The sequence below is a fragment of the Apaloderma vittatum genome, unplaced genomic scaffold, assembly GCF_000703405.1.
Source record: "Apaloderma vittatum isolate BGI_N311 unplaced genomic scaffold, ASM70340v1 scaffold25683, whole genome shotgun sequence".
NCBI classification, from domain to species: domain Eukaryota; kingdom Metazoa; phylum Chordata; class Aves; order Trogoniformes; family Trogonidae; genus Apaloderma; species Apaloderma vittatum.
In genome coordinates this window covers 29,660-49,338 of record NW_009710460.1, presented here as the reverse complement: position 1 = coordinate 49,338, position 19,679 = coordinate 29,660, and the positions used below count along the sequence as shown (strand labels likewise).

General features: G+C 35.3%; 1 protein-coding gene across 1 annotated transcript in view; it reads right to left on the bottom strand.

The window, feature by feature from the left end:
- LOC104272337 (1,4-alpha-glucan-branching enzyme-like) overlaps positions 1-17,991 on the bottom strand; it is a gene marked incomplete at its 3' end in the record, with an annotated part of 33,156 nt that extends 15,165 nt beyond the window's left edge. The window contains exons 1-3 of the mRNA XM_009867301.1: positions 17,960-17,991; positions 14,611-14,780; positions 5,689-5,804 (exon numbers count right to left, since the gene is read on the bottom strand). Of these exons, the coding sequence (XP_009865603.1) occupies positions 5,689-5,804; positions 14,611-14,780; positions 17,960-17,991 (318 nt within the window). The remainder of the gene's footprint in view (positions 1-5,688; positions 5,805-14,610; positions 14,781-17,959) is intronic.
- Positions 17,992-19,679: the final 1,688 nt, after the last annotated feature.

Here is a 19,679-nt window from a genome sequence, read left to right as displayed (position 1 = left end):
GCCATGGGCGGTTCCCTCTTTGGAGCCGGCTGGTATTGTGTCTGTCAGACTAAGGGGAAGCTTCTAGCAGCTTCTTGCAGAAGCCACCCCTACAGGTACCTCCCCCCCCCAAGCTGAAATCCAGCCAGGCAAACCCAATACAACAGTGAACACTTCTTCAGGAAATTTTCTATTGAAATCAAGTTTCATACCTCTGCTAGGGGTAGCTAAGGCTCCCTTCGTAAAAGCTGCCTGAGTACACACAACCTATTAACATCTATGTTATAGAAAATTCAAAACATATTTAACACTTCTATACCTAGCATGCTAACCACCAGCCTCTTATCTTTTTTATTATTATTATTATTTTTGAAGTTTCCTGGCTTTTCACTTTCTCATTAAAAACACCTTCATGTTTTGACAGCAAACTGCTTGAAGCACACGAGACTTGAACTCAACGCCAGCCTGATACTGTGCTGCCGGACTTCCTGACCAGTAGAGTCAGCTGCAACACCAGCGACTTCATCAGTGACAGTAATTACACTGGAGGAATTTTACTAACAGCAGTTCCCTGACACTGATTAACCTACCTGCTCACCATATTTGATTCCTTTTCAAGATTTACAAGTTAGACAGAGAGCCTACAGATCTACTATGAGGTACAAAATACAGTGGTAAAAAAAACTGTAAGGATAAAGTTTTAACACTATTCTTCACATCTTCCTACTGACTGCCACCTCATAAGTACAAATGTACTTTTAGATAGTTCTAACCATGATTAATCTGTTAGTGCCCTGACTGAATATTAAAGTGTTACACATTTAGACCAGAAAATTACTCAACACTAGTAGTGGTTACATTTTAAAATATTTTCTATAAACCGATTTAAAAAAAAAAAAAGTGTCTCTCCCTTGTGTCAGCCCCAATTTTGTATTGAACTTGGCACCTATATCTGCTGCTCAATAGTTATTGTAATCACTCAAACATGCAGGAATCTGCAATGTCAAAAGTATTATGTTAATAAACGCACAAGGTATCAAATCTAATAACCTCACTACAAGACACTACCTCAAAAACTATAGTCTACCGTTTAAAAGTTTGTATATACATAAGGGCATGTATTGGTATGTGTGAAGAAAGAAAGGATGTAGATTTAGTAAGTGATGTAATGCAGAGTTTTTAAAAAAAGGTTCTACCATTTTCTGAGGTGACCTTTCCAAGGAAAATCTACATTATTATCTGTATATTATTTGTACATTACTAGTTCTGTAAACATGCAGCACAGAAATTATGAAGGCTGCTATGGCACCCAGAAATGTTGTGTTAAAAGCCTATCAAAATTAACTGTAAAATACTTTTTTTTGCAAGGGGTTGGGAGTTGTCTTGTTGTTGGTTGGGTTTGGGTTTCTTTGTTTGTTTTAGGGTTCCATTTTTTGTTTGCTTGTTTTGAGGATTTTTTTCTACTTTTATCTATCTACATTCAACTACATAAAAGCAGAGGAAGTTACTAATGAGAAATCATTATTAAGAAAACAACAAATTTAGTCACTGATATTTTACACACAGCTTTCTAATCTTTACCTCGCTCTTCGTAAAAGTTGCAGAGAGGCACGTCAGTCATCCTGACTCTTGCCTTTGTGACTCAACAGAAACAGGCCAGAATCACACTTCAGACTTGTTTTTAACTTCATGCACCTATCTTGCATATTATCAGATATAAAGTTATTAGTATGTAAAATTCTTGGTCTGTGAAATTATTTCAGAAATCATAGCTCTATTGTTATTACTAGAAAGTGAAAGAAAGCACTGTGCAGATCTCCTCCTATTCAAAGTTCCAAGGCAGCAGGCAGCTCGATCCCAATTGCTAGTATTTTGGAAGTAATGATTTCACCATCTTTTTTTATTTAGCTGTGTGAAAATATTTTACAGCTTTTATCATTAACCATGAATTTGGATATTATCTTCATCTAGGTTTGAGTTCTTATTGGCTTCTATTTTCCAACTGTTACACATTTTCTGTGCTGTTCCTTGGCATTCCTACATAAAACGTTAAACACTTCCCTACTGCTGATAAGATCTGAATTTTTGCCAATACTGTCCCCACTCCTGAATTCCATTGACAATACTTCAAAATTAGGATTTTACAGACTACACTGAAAACTGAATTTACAGATATTTTTGAGCAGTTGTAAATCTCATAAATAAACAGTAAAAGAACAAAGTAGAACAGTGATTAAAATCCTGCATGCATATGACAACATGTAACAGGACTTCCTAAGGAAGCCTATCCACATCAGTTTTTCTAAAAGCTTTTTGTATACTGTGAAAGAGTGATTCTGAATACTCTGGACAAGGAAGGAAGAATTCAGTCATTTTCAATCTTGAAAAAAGATAAGCACACATGGCCCCCCCAACTGTTGGCATCACTGTTAGAATGACAAATATGATAGTGTATAACGAAACTGGTTGTCCAAGACCATTTTTCAAACTATCCCAACATTAGAATAAAGAAACAGAGGTAAAGAGGCTTAACTTATTAAAATACAGATTGGTTGCGGGTTTTTTTTCCTGGGAGGGGCATTGTTTTGTTTGGCAATTTTTGTAGGTTGTTTTTTTTTTTTTTTTAAATGCGTACTCAGCTTCCACAACAGCAACTATATTTATTCACCTAACTCACCCTTTGCGCCCCACCGACCCATGGGAGAAACAGAAAAAAGCAGGTAATCTTATTTTGTAGATGGGCCTCAATCCACAAGGGAGTCACTCAACTATTATAAGCAGCTCACACAGAAACTTATCACAAGGTCTACAGCAGTTGTTTGATTATTCACCTTCTTCAATGTTTTTTATTTACTTGGGAGAATGCTTGAAGAGCTACAGGAGACCGTCTACTACTGTCTACTACTATTGAAAACAGGCAAATGTTTGATCCCTGCTCCTCATTTATTTTCCTTCAAAAATAGTTTGTGACTTGATCTAAATTAGTGTCACCAGTTACACTCCATCCATTTCCCATTCTGTCTTAGAAATTACTTACGCAAAAAGAATGACCTTGTCACTATTTCAGAATTTGGTATTCACCTGTGTAGAATTGAAGGTGAAAACAGTGTAGACAGAAGCTAAAGATAAGGATCTTCTGGAGGAGATTTTTTTCTCCCCCAGCAGATTAATCAAATCACTGCATAGAAGTCCAGAGTTGCCTACTTTAACTTCAATATTTAAGAATCATATTGTTAAAAGAAACTTTAAAACCAGTGAAACCCTTATGCTTCTTTAGTAAAGCAATATTTCCATTACTTAATGAGTTTTTGTTGCCTAGTCTAGCACACAAAGATAACAGTGCTTGTGTATTTAAACATCAGCTCTGCAAATGGCATAATAATTTCCATCTACAATCAATATTCTCACCTTCTACATGAACAAAGAACTGCAAAACCATATGCTCTACCACACAAATCCTTGTGTTCCCAAAAAATACACACATTTATGAATGATCATAATATAACAGAATCATGTAGTTCAAAGAACCCACAGAAGAGCAACAGTTTTCTGAACCCATTAGTGGAACGAGAGAAGATAAAAAGATCAGGTGTAGCATAATGTACATATTCCACATGGAATATCTCAACCTCATTCCAGCTTTTGCAAGAGATAAACCATTATAGAACTACCTTAACTGGACACTCTTTTCCACATTAGTTATATCTAAATACATGAAATCATGTGACATGTTAGTTTCAGTTGTGTAAGCACCATGGAACAAAAACAAAGTGTCATGAAAGATTATTAGCAAAGTTACAGATGAGGCTGGGAACAGTTCCATGTGGATGAAGTCATCAATTATGATATGTATGATTGTGAAAACAGGTTTCTAAGTCTTTGCTTTTTTTTAGACAAGAATATACATATTATACATATATTCAAAATACATATGCACTTTGAGCATTAGAGACAACTGCATACATCTTTGTTTAAAAGTAACCATGCAAAAGCACAACTGAAGAAGTTACAGGGTAGAAAAAACAAACTCTATAACAATAAAGGGGAAAACAAACTCACATTCTGCTTTGCCAGCAGGAGTCTCAAGGCTTTTCAGAGGACTCAGAGCAATTGCAAAACTACAGCAAAACATCTTACTAGTACACCAGTGCCAAGTGTATTAAGTAGTCAAAAATTCTGCATACTAAATTATGTGCAACAGAAGCTTTGAAATATAAACTTCCTAAAAGCAAAGACAATGGTGAATGGAAAGATAACACTACGAAGACCTGTACTTCAAAAATAGATTTGACCAGTGATTATACAGGTAGACAGACAAAAAAAAAGTAACTATGTTTTTCCAAATGTGTTTAAAAATATATGCTTCTTGCTGTTATGTAAGCAGTTATCAACACGCCTCATCATTCACACCTTTTAGCTCCTCATTGAGCATGTAATATTCTATGGTAGGTGAGCTCAACAGTTTTGTAGATATAACATAAAGGTAAATTCAGCATAAAAACATCTAACCTATTTACAACTCAAATCCAAGCAGAATGGTTAAATTTTCTCCAAACTCATGTATAACTGCATAATCACTGTATTTGAGTTGCAGACAACTGTTTTCTTTCCTTCTCTAAATAAAAACAGCTTTCTCATCCTTGAATGATTATTTCTAAATTTCAATTTATCCATATTTATTACTGGGATGATTTCATAGGCCATAATAAAAAGCATAGAGATAAACACACACATCAAGTAAGCATTTCCAGAGCATTTTTATGCATATCTTTGTTTCAGCATATTTCTTGTTTACCTAAGCTAATTTTCAGCAGAAAAATGATTTTTTTTTTTTTTTCCAGAGTGTTAGTTTTCCTGATGGGAGCCCTGAAAACAAATGCTCCCAGTTTCTTAATTTTCTTAGTCTATAGATGAGTTCAGTATATTTCTTTCCTTAACTCCTCATTTCCGTCCCATATTAGCATCTGGTATCTCTGAAACTCAGACTGCAACAACTCAAACTCTCAGAAGTACATCTCCAAGTAAAATCAGTATTTACATAGAAATAATCAATTCAACTATTAGTTGTCATTATGCATATCTGCACTAAGTTTAACATCTGTGGCATGTGACAGCTCAAAGAAACTTCCCATTAATTTCTGAAAGAATTTTACGCTTATGGATACTCATGAAATACAAATGATAAAATAAAGTTTTCTCTGTGTCTGCATTTAGTTTAACTTACTTAACCTATGCCTACTGCTCAATACCCTTAATTCCGAAAGGACAGGCAGAAGTTTCACCAACTCACATGTACCACTAAAGCAACATAAGATTATCTGAAGAGACATGGTTAAAAGGACCACAAAAATTACCAAGGCACTGAGATTTGAATAGGATCTTAATCTCAAGTAGTTGCACAAAATACAGAAAGACTTTACCCACACACTGGTTAACTCTTATTTTTCAAATTATCAATATGTAAATACTGCTTTCATGATATACTGCTAGCATGATATGATAAACTAGATCCACATTTCAGCCACATATGCCTGTTCATAAGCACCACAAAAAGTTACGTGTTAAGTCTCACTCATTGAGGTCACTTTGCACAAGTAGATAAATTGGTTCTGTTTCTTGGAACAACTAAAATAACTGAATATAACAGAAAAAGGAAAACCGAGTAAGAAGGGCTACAAGAATTGGACAGAACAAGTCTAGAAGCAACACCTTTAGCTTTGATCCATGAGGCACAGGAGGATAACCATCTTGCCCAGGTGGAATGAACAACTCCCACTTGCCATATTCCAACTTCTTATATGGATGAGAAAATGGATTCCAGCCATCTGCAATATAAGAAATAATACTAAACATATTTATCTTAAAATTGTATCCAATTACAATTCAAAAAGTATAACAGCATGTTACATCTTTCTCAGTATAAACTTCAGTGACAGCAGACAAGTACTTTTATATTTGATAGTACCATATACATTCAATCAAGGTTCAATAAAATGTGTAAGATTTTCACTAGGAAACCACATTCCAATCCTAATTTAACAATGATTAAATTATTTCTACATCACCTTCTTGATTGAAGTCAAATACCCTCCTACCAGAAAACAATACTAAAAAATACTAAAGATTAATACCACAAAACTCATGCTGGTATGAAAATTAATGGCTGAAAAGCAATGCTTAACATAGATTTAAAACCAAAAATCTCATGTCCAAGCCAGCTGATGTATTTGTCATAACACTATGGAAAAATGTGATCAGCAGCTGCCTATGACAGAGAGGGCAGATGGACAAAACATAACCCAGAACAATCTACGTAAATTAATGTCCAAATCAGGCTTGGACACACATCCTGATCACTGCCTCTATTTTGATAAGCTGATGTCCTATTATTAACACTCACCAAGTGTATAAAATAGGAAAAATAAAAGTGAAACTGAAGGCAAACTTGGCAGCAACAGTTAGGAAACTGCACAATACCACACAATGACACCACAACCAGGAACTTTGGCCTGAAACGCCACAGTTTTATTTAAGTCAGTCTTGAAGATTTCTTTTTCATTAAAAAAGTTTACTCAACTAAGCTTAGAGTCCTTAATTCAAGATTTTTTGTTCTGTTTGGATTCACTGAATACTGTAGACATGCAAGGTTGGTCATTATGACATGCCCACCTGAACACACAGCTGCCAGGAAGGTCTTGTGCATTTGTATGCAAGTTCAAGTTATCTCACATGAATGAGACCAAATACGAGGCTTCCAAACTGACAGACTTAGGCGATGTAATAATTCTGAGGCTAGAAGGAAGTGGCAAACCAAGTAGAAAACTATTTTTTCTGCCTTGAAACATGTCTGTCACACAGTTCAAGGCAACAAAGACTCCTAAGCTAACAAGAAACAAAGTCAACACAAAAAAATTGAATTGCAAGGCATTAAAGCAACACATGCTAGCGTACCTTCACGCTATCTATCTGCATTCCATGTCCTGTCATAAAAAAAAAACCAACTCACCTCAACAAAAGAATAAGCAGTCTTCAGTGACTTCCTATGTACAGGAGGTACAGAGTACGATCCATAGCAGCTAACAGACTGTTCACATCCTAAACTGTAATCCCTTCACTAGTTTAAGCTAGTATAAAACAATATTGTTACTAAACACAGTGCTCAGGATTAAAAGCAATTCGATAAAAAAAAGGACATGGCACTGGAGCAGAATCATCACTTTTGGCACCATGGAAATCACAACAGGGGAGGTAGAGAAATAAAGAAGTTACGCTCATCAACATATCTATTTTTCTAAGCGTCATTAATCAAAAATATTATCTCCTACGCAACAAAAAGATATTCTTCTTTAACATGTATGATATATTGAATTCCTGAGAAAACCTAGGCTGCTTTCAAAGTTGTTAGCTTGCTCTTACAGAGCTCTTTAAGCCTGAGGACTGCTAATCTTTAAGGAACAAAACTGAAAGGCACAAATCAAGCAGGCTAGACAATGTCACAAAAATAACTATGTAAGACAAATACTCTAGTATATACGTATTTCATTTTGCGGTAGAGTGCAACATCAAAACCGAGAGATCATTATAATAAAACATTTCCCATGCTTGAACCCAGAAATACTATTAATTCAGTACTCTATTGAGATGACAGTTTTTATCACGATTAAGGGATTTGGGTAGTGGAAACAAAACACATACATTAGCAGAAGGCAAGTATTTACTAAACTGTTGTTTGATTAACAGCAAAACTGCTTGTATATTAGTAAGATTTAGAGGGGTCTCTGCCCTTGCTTTTACTCTAAAGTTTCAATCAACAAAATAATGAAACAAGCACTACTAACATTTAAGGCTACTAAGATCAACATCAAACAAACTATTCACTAGCAATAAAGACATCCCCCTCAAAAAAAAAAAGTCAAAACTACAAACACTATATATAGTGTTTATATACCATAATACACATTTATTTTATTTCAGGGAATGGTAAAAAATGTAGAACGTGTTGCTATGATTTTTGGAGCTTGAGGAAAAAAATAATTAAAACTAATATTTTCTTTTAAATTACAAACAGCTAAACTGTCTGAAATAAACAATTCAGGCAAAAATGGGAATACAGGAAAAAAGATGAAAAAAAGTACAAATATCTTAATTTGCCAGAAAAGTGTTTTAAGGAACCTATTAGGATTTATGCTAGTCAAGACCTTCTGTCACGGTTTAACCCCAGTTGGCAACTAAGACCCAACCCAGTCAGTCACTCACTCCACCCGCTGTGGGACAGGGCAGTGAATCAGAACAGTAAAAGTAAGAAAACTTGTGGGTTGAGATGAGAACAGTTCAATAACTGAAATAATGAATAATAACAATGTAATGACAAGAAAAATAATGAGATTAATAAAACCCAAGAAAAACAAGTGATGCAAATGAACAATTGCTCACCATCAGCCGCTCGATACCCGGCCAGTTCCTGAGCAGGGGCTCCCAGCCAGCTTTCCTCCTAGCTTACATGCCGAGCACGAGGCCATACGGGTTGGAATATCCCTTTGGTCAGTTAGGGTCAGCTGTCCCAGCTGTGTCCCCTCCCAGTTTCTTGTGCAACCCCAGCCTCCCATGGCAGGACAGCATGAGAAGATGAAAAGTGTTCAACCCTCCTTCCTACCTCAGGTATCTGATCATCCTTGTATCTTTTCATGAAACTCTTGAGCTCAGCTGTTAGCTCTCGATTACAGTGCATGAACTGAACCAAATAAGCCAGGTGACAATTTGCTAGTACTGAGCAAAATAAAAAGTTACAGACAAGTTCTTTGGCCTAGTCTCTATAATGTTCACTTGGGGAAACTGCCTGAAGTTGAGTTCATTACATACATCAAACCCGCTGAATTCTTACTCTTAAAATGTTCATGACCTCTGTTACAATCACATCTTCCCTCCTTTAGAGGCGGAATGGTTGCACCTCTATCCATTTATGCATCTCTGCTCTCCACAGGCAGTTTTAACTATTCCACCCAAGCTGCTTACACCTTCCTCTCCACCCATGAGCAGTACCAGATGCTCCCATTAATCCTTCCTCTCCTCAGCCATAGTCCTTCATTATCAAGTGTCCGTGGTTCGTGACTTAAGGCGTAAGTGCAAAGCGATACCCACCTGTCCCACATGATCCTGTTTAAAACTGTTGTTTGCTACTTAGCATTTAGGAAGGTTATAACAGAAAAATATCGCTCTGTATTAAAGCAAGAGGCATGTAAAGTTTAAACATCCTCAGAACTCTAGGCTTCCTTCAAAGTGGAAGTGACTGAGGCTCCTCTCAGTTTTACTGCTTAGTTTTTATATTTTTGAGCAAAACATAGCCAAAAATGCCTTGAGAAGGAAAAAAAAAATTCTAACCAACCAAAAACTGACTACCAGACTATTCCAGAAGTTGAAAATATAAAAGACAAAAACAAAACCTTAGTTTGAGAACAGAGACTTCAAAGACTGGCAACAGCTACGGACAGAAAACGGCTGAGTTTACCAGCAGAAGTTCAAATAATCAGCCTCAATAGTTTTTTTTTAGAAAAAGAGGACATCATCATGGGAAACTTGTAAGTCATACACAAAGACAAGAGCTTCTACACAAAAGTTCAGACCTGACATACCTATTTAATGCAGAAGATATCTTGAATAGCCTAGATCTTCCCAAACCAGACAATTATTTAAACATTACATCCTACCTCAGCAACACAAGGTACAAGAGAACTTCTTACTCACAACTGCACCTTTATTGGGCACCAAAAAATTGTGAACTGATCTTTAACCTAGAACTTAATTCAAAGCTATAATTGCTTGGATTTTGTCACATTTCATTAAAGCAATTTAAATGCATTATTTGCAGCTAAATCATAACTTAAGTGACTTCTTGTTCCGTACCTCTTGGTTTTGTTTTCAAATTGAAAAGTATATAGTCATACAGCTCTGAGGCTCACAGTTTAACTTGGAGTTTCACATTAGAAATCAACACTCCTCTTGCTTCTCACAGGGGAAAGGAGTACTTTATGCATATTGACCAAATCATTCACTGGTTTCAATATAAGAGCTGATACATAAGTCCGATATCGTAACTATTTTTTCAAGGATGAAAAACTTTCATAAACCAAGGTTGAATTCCAAAGTGCAATAAACTCCTCTCTTAAAGCAACTATACTCCTACATACCACATACTTCTGAAGAACTGAAAGATGCTCAAACAGAATAAAGTCCAGCAAGCATTCGCACAGCTTCCTTGAGGAGAAGATATCAGACAAATCGCAGTTCAGACACGGGAAGGGACAACAAAAGCCCACTATCCCACAAGATACTTTTATACCATTTGCTTGGAATATGAAATCAGAACATAAATGGAGAGATTCTCTAAGGACACTATACTGTTCTACACAGAGGCCAATTACATCTTCCTCCTTCTACATTGCCTGATTTCCAACAACTCAATAGGGTCATTAACATAATCTGCTTTAAAAGTGATTAAACAGTTCAAACACTGACATAAAAACAAATGTCATTACTTCTTAGATAGGAAGTCTCCCTGGATATTAATAGCAGCTTATACTTCAGTCTATTGCCTTCAGCTGCCTGCAGCCACAGAACTATAGCTCTTTTTGACTTTATTCATGAACTCTAGGTATTTTTACATAAAAGGCTTTGAAGAAAGTAGTATCTAGACTCCATTTTGGTACAAGTTTGAGCCAAGTCTGGGCAGCAAAAGTAATTCTATGAAAAGTTTCCATTGCAGCTGTCAGATACCCATATTATAAGGGCTGGTATCTTATTTTCCCCTTTCTTCATGCTGAAGATTAAAACAGACCATTAAATAGATCTCCCCTTGAAAACAATCTGTCTACTACTCCCTCCACCCTCAGCAGAAGCATCCCCCACTAGTGCGAGGAAAAGGAAGCAGAAACCAAACCAAACAGGCATTTCAGAGCCAACAACATTTTAGATCCAATGTCAGCCCAGTCAGAGGAGAAGGGAAGGCAGAGAAAGGAAAAAAGGAAACTAAAGAACATAAGAGCCACAAGTACTGCAAGGTATTATATCAAATAGTGACTTTCAAACTAGGATATACATATGTACTGTTTCAAGGTTCTTAGAGCCAGAAACTTTTCAAAAACAAAATTAAAACATTGTTTACAGTTAACCTGCTGAGTCTCTGCATGGCCAAACAATTTTGTGTGTTGTAATTCCCAAACAAATTCTGTGGGCTACCCTCAAAACTTCCAGTTCAGTAGCTCATTTTGAAATAGTCGATTTTAAAGCAGCAATAAATTGCCAACAGTCATCAAGTTCCTCAGCAATACAGCACATCAAATATTCAGTGTGTTATCACTGACAGTTTAAGATTGCTAATGTTGATACTGCCTCTAGTATCAGAAATTCATCTAAATGCCTCATAGAGGTGATTTACTGAGATGATAAAAGTACTAATTGAGAAACCTTAATGGTTTTGGATGTTCATTGAATACTTTTCAGATACAGCATCATACCAGAATATCAAGAGTTATAATACCTTTTTCTCTCAAATTATGAAGTTTTAAAGAGACAAAAAAAAACTCTGAAAGTTCTGGTGTTTTGCTGATTTCTTCTTCTCCAATCCGGATACAGATTTGTGTGCTATTACTAGATTTTAGCTTTTTTTCTGAAATGAGCACTGATACTAAGAATTACTCTGTAAAAATTACTCTATACATAGTAGCTATCCCATTCATTACAAGTATCTCAGAATGAGGCAAAAGAACCTACCATAATTTGGGCCAACACACCTTAATATAAAAGCTTTTTTGTTTGCTACTGGGCATAAAAGTTGCTCACAAAATACTTCACATTTCCAGGACCGAGACTTCACAAGTGTATAATTACAGAAGTTATTCAAATTTATCTTAAGCACAGTTCAAAATAAAGCTATTATCAATTATCAGTTTAATTATTAATTCTGAAAGAAGTTTAAGTTCTCTAACACAGCTTGCACTTGCCATTATAATTTTGACTAGTTTCTGATCCTCAAAAACTTATCAGATTAAATAGCAGGGACTAATATATTCTGTCATTTTTTTTCTTTCCATCAAGCATCTAAGAGAGTTGCAGATAATACCATATAATTGAGTAAAATACTGTTACCCATCTCCTTATAAGAGAACAAAAGAACATATGAATTGACTGTTTTTATATTATATACCATCATATTTCAATTTAAAACCTGAGGAGCTGCTGTCATTTAAGTTCTATGTTTGTTTCTTTGTATGAGATTTCCAACTTGTTCCCACATAGCTCAATTACAGCTCTCTTTTTATAAAGGTTTTATTAAAAAAAACCCCTCTTATTAAAAGCAATCCTGATATTCAATTTAAATACAATATAATCATAAATTTAGTTTCAGACTTTAACCTGCTTGAAAACTTAAAGAAAGGTTAAAGGGATTCAACTTTAATTAAACATATCTGTAGCAACCTGAATCTCCATCTTAGGGTTTTGCAACCCAATTTCTCATCAGAGTATTATTAAAGCTCATCTGAATTGAATGACAATCTTCCATTCCTCTAGGCTTTCTGAGTACATTATCTTCCCCTTTGGGAATGAATACTTTACTGTGACTGATGAATATGATATATAGGACAAATGCAGTTTTTCCATATTAAAATGAATTCCTTTTTAGTCTTTTGACTTCTTACTGCCACATTTCATTAGCATCTAGACACAACTACTCTAAGATACTAGTGCTAAATTTCTGCTTCATATGATGTATTGCATGAAGTATTTTAAATGAAGTAAAGTTAAGAAAACCATTCCAGTTTCAAGCTACTGTATTCTGGGATATGTGTACTTCCCTACCAACTTGTCAAGCCAATTTAAATTTACAAGTCATATCCTCTTTTAAAAATATTAGCCATCCATTTCATTAAAAGTTTATTCTTAAAAATGGCCATCTACTAAAATACATATTTAAAACAAATGTATTCTAGTCTGCAACTGTACTGAGTAATTTTAAGTTAAAGACTATTATACCCATCACATCACAAACACTCTTGAGCAATGGGTGGAGTTCCAGTGAGTAGAGGAGGGGTAAGGAGATGAGTTTTCTGTGTGTTTATACACATAAAAGTTAAGCTATTAAAATATTCTCATCTAGCTGTCTTGTAGTCAGTATTGATAGCTGAAATCACTATTACCTAGCAGGAGGTGAACTATAATCATGATTCATTATTCAGTTTTGAATCAGGACATACCTGATTCCCTGATTCAAGTACTACAATAACTTATTTTATCAAGGTCTATTCCAATAAAAAGACAAGGAATATTTCAAGCAAAGCTATTCTATCATTCACTAAGTTAACCATACTAAACAGGACCATGGCCAAAACCAGTGTTGCACTAACTTTTTCATCTTCTGACTCAAACCCAAAAGATGTTTTTAAAAATAATCATTATCTGTAGATTCAAACTATTATAGTGAATACTGGACACATACCTTCTCATTGAGTTCTTAAAGAGAAAATATAAATTTCTGACAATTAAAATAGATGCATTTTATTACTCTGTTTGGAAATTAAAGCATAGCACGAATATTTAAACACTTTTGCTTATTCTATTTCTAAGTGTATTGATATCAGGCCTATGGAAAAAAATACTAAACCAGATTGTTATGAAGCACTGAAAAAGTTCTAACAATGAATCTGAAAAACACTGCCAGGGTATTTCATTTAGTTCTTTATTAATGCGCACATTTTTACAGAAGCTTAACCACAGTACTTTAGAAAGGATCACTAGATACTACAATTAATGGCATAGGTAATGAGTCTTAAAGTTATATAAGCATGTACAATTTCAAGTTTATGATTTCCTTGCTCAAACACAGCTTGTCCTTTTAATAGTTTATTCAAGCAGGAGTAAGGAAGAAATTTTTTTTAATAGAAATACAGACAGTACATTCAACAAGCCAGTATTTCCACAAAACAAAAATTGGATGAATAACACTATATACTACTGAAATGCAGGTAAATGAACAAAATTATTCCACAGATGAAGTCCCAATTCATTAAAAGCCAGTACTGATGGACTAATACCTAAACCTGAAGAAGGGATAGACATGAAAAAAAACAATAAACAACAACCCAAATCCCAAACTAAAAGGAGAGAACAGAATTAGCATTGCAGGATTTAAGAGCAAAAATGCGTACCATTGCAACTTAAGAATTTACAGAACATGGTTTGAGTGTAGGTAGCCTTACAAATACAGAGCAAATTTGTATTTTCATCTCAAGTTCAAAGTAAGTGAATCATCTTTCTAATTGTCACAGTAAGCAATGCAATTTGTCCATGTAACCCTGTCACCTTCCTGTTTGGCTAACATCCTTCCTTCTCCTTCCCTAGAAATAGAATACCATCTACTCTTTTGTAAGTATGACAGTTTGATTTCAGGTTTCCAGCAGGACTTTTGTCTACACTCATATGGTGAGAATTCTGAAGGGCCTTGGTCGTTGGACAACACTGTTAGATCAGTAAAAGAATATAAAGCAAACTTCATCTTTGCCACAAAACTGTTGTTAAGTGAAGAGTATATTGATCTAAAACATAGTGCAGGAGAGAAGAAATATTTCTGAAAATACTTACTGAAGTCACCTGCAAGAAACACTGCTTCTGCTCCGGGTGCCCACTCTTTGCAATATATTCCACCATCCACAAATTGGTTGACTCCAAAGGTTTTGTAACTTTTTGTAAATCTATCAAGGCCTCCTTCATTTTCCTCGATGTTCTTCAAACGGTTATAAAACAGAGAATACCTTTCAATGAAAACAGATTTTTTTAAAAAAAAAGTTGAGTAACTGTCTTTCTTACATCAACAAGTATAAGATTAAAAAAAAAATTAAGCGAGACACATTGTCACACTATGTCCCAAGACCACCATTCAGAAACAGATTCACTGTTCCATATAGAAACACAAAAAGAAATGTCAGACAAACCATACAATTTTTTCAAGGCTGTCACCCAGTACAAAGCTGCAATCTCCATGTGTGTCTCCATTTTCTCTACTTTACAGGAACAGTTTGCACTTTCAGTCTAAGACTACAACTCCTGATTGGCAGTCGAGAAGTCATAGTACTACTCCACAACAAGGAGAACTTCACACTCCGAACAGCCTAAGACTTCTTCCTCCATTTTTATTAATTTCAGACACAGGCCTACTGGTATGAATTGTATAGTCCTGTTACATCTCTCACAGCCAGCTTTAACAGACCGACAACCTCAGGACACCAAGAAGTTGACAGTACAGCATGTAAGTACGGAGAAACCAGTCTGGCACTTGCAGAAAGCAGCTCCTTTGGCAAACTCTTTACAGAGATCATCCGCAACACTTTTCAGTTCCCTGATACTTCAACGATTTGGAAAAAAAACACATCACCACTTCCTGGAAGCAATTATTTGGACCATACCCTACTTATACCAGTATGGTTTAAAATGTCCTGAAGCTCTAGTGTAAAAATTTGCTAGTAACAGTTTTTTGACACGTTTTGCTATGTTTCCTCAAAAAAGTTCCCATCAATTCAGGAAACACACATCAGATACACAACATAAACTTGAGGGTCAACTTTGTGACTCCTAAAATGTGTTCTATTGCATGAAGAAGCACATCCAAAAGGCTCGGTTGAGCATTTAATTAATGCTAACAGTATATTTTTATTGTTGTTCATTAGACATCCCTGATGTAAATTAGAAATGTGTTTGTGATCTCCATAAATGGAGTCTCCTGAAGTCTATAAAAAGTAGGAAGAATTCCAGCAAGAATAACCTGTCTGCCTCATTACACTTAATGTATTTCAAAAAATGAAACAGTAAAGAAGTAAAGAAGCATTTAAAAAAGAAAGGTAGCCTCTTGGCAGTGTCAGGACTTCAGGACTTAGACACCACTCTGATTTGTCTTAACAGCTCGTTTTTTAATTGTCCCTCAATTAGTTCAAAGCAGAGGATTAAAAAGTCTATTTACTGGTTAAGGTAAAATAATGTTACGTATATTAATTTAGAGTACTATGACTACTTGCAAGGTTAACCTAGCAACCTTTTAATATAAAGATCAATGCTAACCTTTAAAGATAATAAGGTCTGAAAAACATTTGAGAATATGCTATATACTTGCAATTATATATTTATGTAATTGCAAGTATATTGCATAAATATATATGCTATATACTTGTGCTTTTTTGCCCCTCTATCTGCATCAGTCCTTTAAAAATTACTCATGAGTATAATCCTCCAAAGTGCATTACTAACTACTACTGGTCCAATAATCAGTTTCATTTATAGTGCTTGAGGGAGAATATTTTGTCAACTTTCCAAGTATAAATGTATATATTCAAAATCAGTTGACTGACTAAAGTTTTAAGCAGCTGAAACCACAAAGAGATGTATATAAATAAAGTCTAAATACAGAAACAGAGCAAGTCACAAACAGCCTCGAAAGTTCAACATATGACATATGGTAAAGGTAAAGTTACTCGATTATTGAAGGGATTTCCTTGGGGAAGGGAAAGAAATGTATTTTGATTTGTATAGCTTTAAAGTTTTAATTCTTCCTTTAAAATACGTCAGTTACATTATACAACAGAACAGTGCTATCTGCAAATTCCTATTTCTCAGCCATACATAAGCTGTTTCAAAACTGTCACATGTATTATTTTTAACTAGTTCCACTGCAGCTGAAGCAGAAACCTTTTTGTATATGCTATAGCTAAACTTCTGTAACTCCAGAAAAGATCTAACTGAAGCAATAAATTTGACACATTCAAAATACAAGAGGTGTTTTGGAATAAGTTGTCTACTTAAAATTAATCTTCCTCCTCCCATTAGTTGTTACAAATATATTTTCACAACTTTAAGAACACCTTTGGCTAAATGTGGTAGTTCTGACATTCAGAAAGCAGAAGTGGTATGTTTGATCTTTAAACAAAAGACAGTCATACAAATCTTGGAAAATTGGAGGTAGACTATACATTTATTAACAGAGAAGAACAGCAGATCACAAAGAAGGACTGAAATCTCCGTGCAGAAAAGAACAAGACTATGATAAGAAACACATAATTTAGAGACACACACACACACACACACGCTGGTTGCCTACTGCTCTTTCTCAAGGAGTGCTCCCTTAGCAAAGGAGAATCAAACCCATTCATCTCATTTTGAAGGAATAAGTAGGAAACAAATTGAGGATCTGAGAGGATGTTTATTGAGTTGGAGGGATAAAAATGGACTTTCAGAAACCAATCATACAACTTCTGTCTTTGGGGGAAAAAAGACAAAAAAAAAATCACTTGAAACTCTGGATTCCTGTTACAAAAGCATTAATAGTACACCCACTGTTTCACTTTTTGTCTTTCAGTAAATTCAAAGTTTAGACAAATAAAGAGACAACAATGCTCAATATGTGAAGTGATCATGAACTGAGAAAAAAAACACAAACAAAATTTTCTCACTTTGCAACTGTGGTAAGCAAGATTACATGGTCAATTAAAACAACTTAAAGACAGAGGTCAAGAAAAACAACATTAGAAAAGTTATGGATCAAGAATGTAAAACATCATGACAATAGCTTTTTGTGTAAGATAGATTTTGAACAAGTAATAGAGCATCATGTACATAAGGTACAAACGCTCAATCCACTTGTACACAAGCATGTTGCTTGTGACAGAGCAGGTTAATTCAGGTATTACTGATCCATCTACATCGCAGAAATCAGGATCAAAACAACTAGGATTCTCTGTAATTGTTTTTGAATTACATTCTAGAAATTACTCTGGGGTTTTTTTTACCCTCTCCTGAAACGATCCTATATAGAATTGTAGTTTGCTCAACGTTCATAAAAAAAAACCCAACACTAACTTCTCAAAGGGATGAATTACTTGTGCTACAAACTATACTAAAAACTCTTCCCAGGGATGAAGCACATCTGGATGCAGAACAAGGTTACCTGTCATTCGTCTTGTAAAATACCAGAAGCATAGTCCTGTATCTTGTTGTTGCTTTAAAGGAAATTCAGTTAAGCGCATGCTCATGATCCATATTTAAGAAACTTAAGGCTTTTATTTCACAGGAATATTGTCTTTCGTGTCTACGCTACTGAAGCTTCTTAAAATTTTTATTGTCCAAACTGAAACCCTAGGATAACACACAAAATGACAGGAAAAAGTTTTCTGTTTAACCAGTTCCAAAGATTTACACTGTGCACTAACAGCATACAAGTATTAAAAGATGAGAGGTAGATAGTTGACTGACAGGACAGCATTTCTTAACACCGAAATTTATGTCATGTTCAGTTATGCAATTATACTCACACGATTTTATATATGTATTATATGTATAGTGAGACAGACTCTGGACACAAGACACATTTCAAAGGTGAGAATACCTTGCAAAATTTCGGACATAAACAACAGCATTCACAGCTACAATGTCAGGACAAAAGACTAACTTCTGCCTTCATACTTTTCAAGTCTCCACAGATTAATGAGTGGCTGCAAAGTCTTCTAAGATTTTTTTACTTCCCTATATTTAAGTTGACTTCAAGGAGTATTACAAGGTAAAAACTCTACCCAGATATGCCTTGAAAAGTACAGCCTTTATGACAAAGAAGTGAAGAGAACAACTGGATCCACCGAACTTCAGGTCTCAAATAACTGAAAAAGTCAGACACGAAGTCCCTTCCTATGGCCAGGTTCAACACTGCACACTTGACAAGTGCAGAGAGAAGAAGGGGGCTGCTTTTGGTGTATCCCTGGCTTCTGGAGTTCTTATGGGAAACTGAGCTTCTCAATTCAAGTCCCATATCCACTCATTTCATTTCTGTGAACAGACCAACAGATTTTAAAACTAAAACACCACAATCAGGTGTTTTCTTCAGACTTACTGGAAATAAAGAGTTCAGTCCAGATATTTTCCCAAGCCCATATACACCCACAGCTTGAAACAAGACATTTGGTAACAGAATAGTACTTTCACACCAGCATTCCCCCCTGCTTCTATCACCATTTCACTGTGAAATACTGGCAATTGTAAACATCATCTGAAACAGGCTCACAACAGTCTTTTCCTATTGTTACATTCATAATTTGTAACACAGCATTGCTTTAAATCCCACGTTTTATATGCAGCTTTGTTGAAACCCTTACAATAGAAGTGTAGGAATTGGCTGACTTTCCACAGAAGCAGGATTAAAACATCAAACATGAATTGGTATAACGGCTATCCAGAAAGCAATTGTCTGGCCAATAAAGTAAGCTTCATAGTGAAGCAGTAAAGACAGTATTAACTCGGTAACCACTTCAAGAGTTTACATTTCAGGTGAGCACCTATTCTTCATACTCTATCAGTAAAACATCCTCAAATACTTTGTCTTACAGATACCCAAGAGACCTACAACTTATACAGTGGAAGTATACAGTTATCAGAGAAAAAGATGACCTGAAATCTTTCAGTTCAATGCAAAGCTATATAGTTCCTATTCAGAGCAATAATGTTCTATTTATTTGGTAGCCATGATGTACAAGACCCTCTTGCTGCTGCAGTTCCCATCACCACTGACTTCATCCAGCTACTGATCCCATCAACGATCTCAGGCACATGGTAAAATTAGTAGCTTCAACATAGAACATAAGAATAAAAAATTAAGCTTCCCCTTTCTCCCCAAAGTC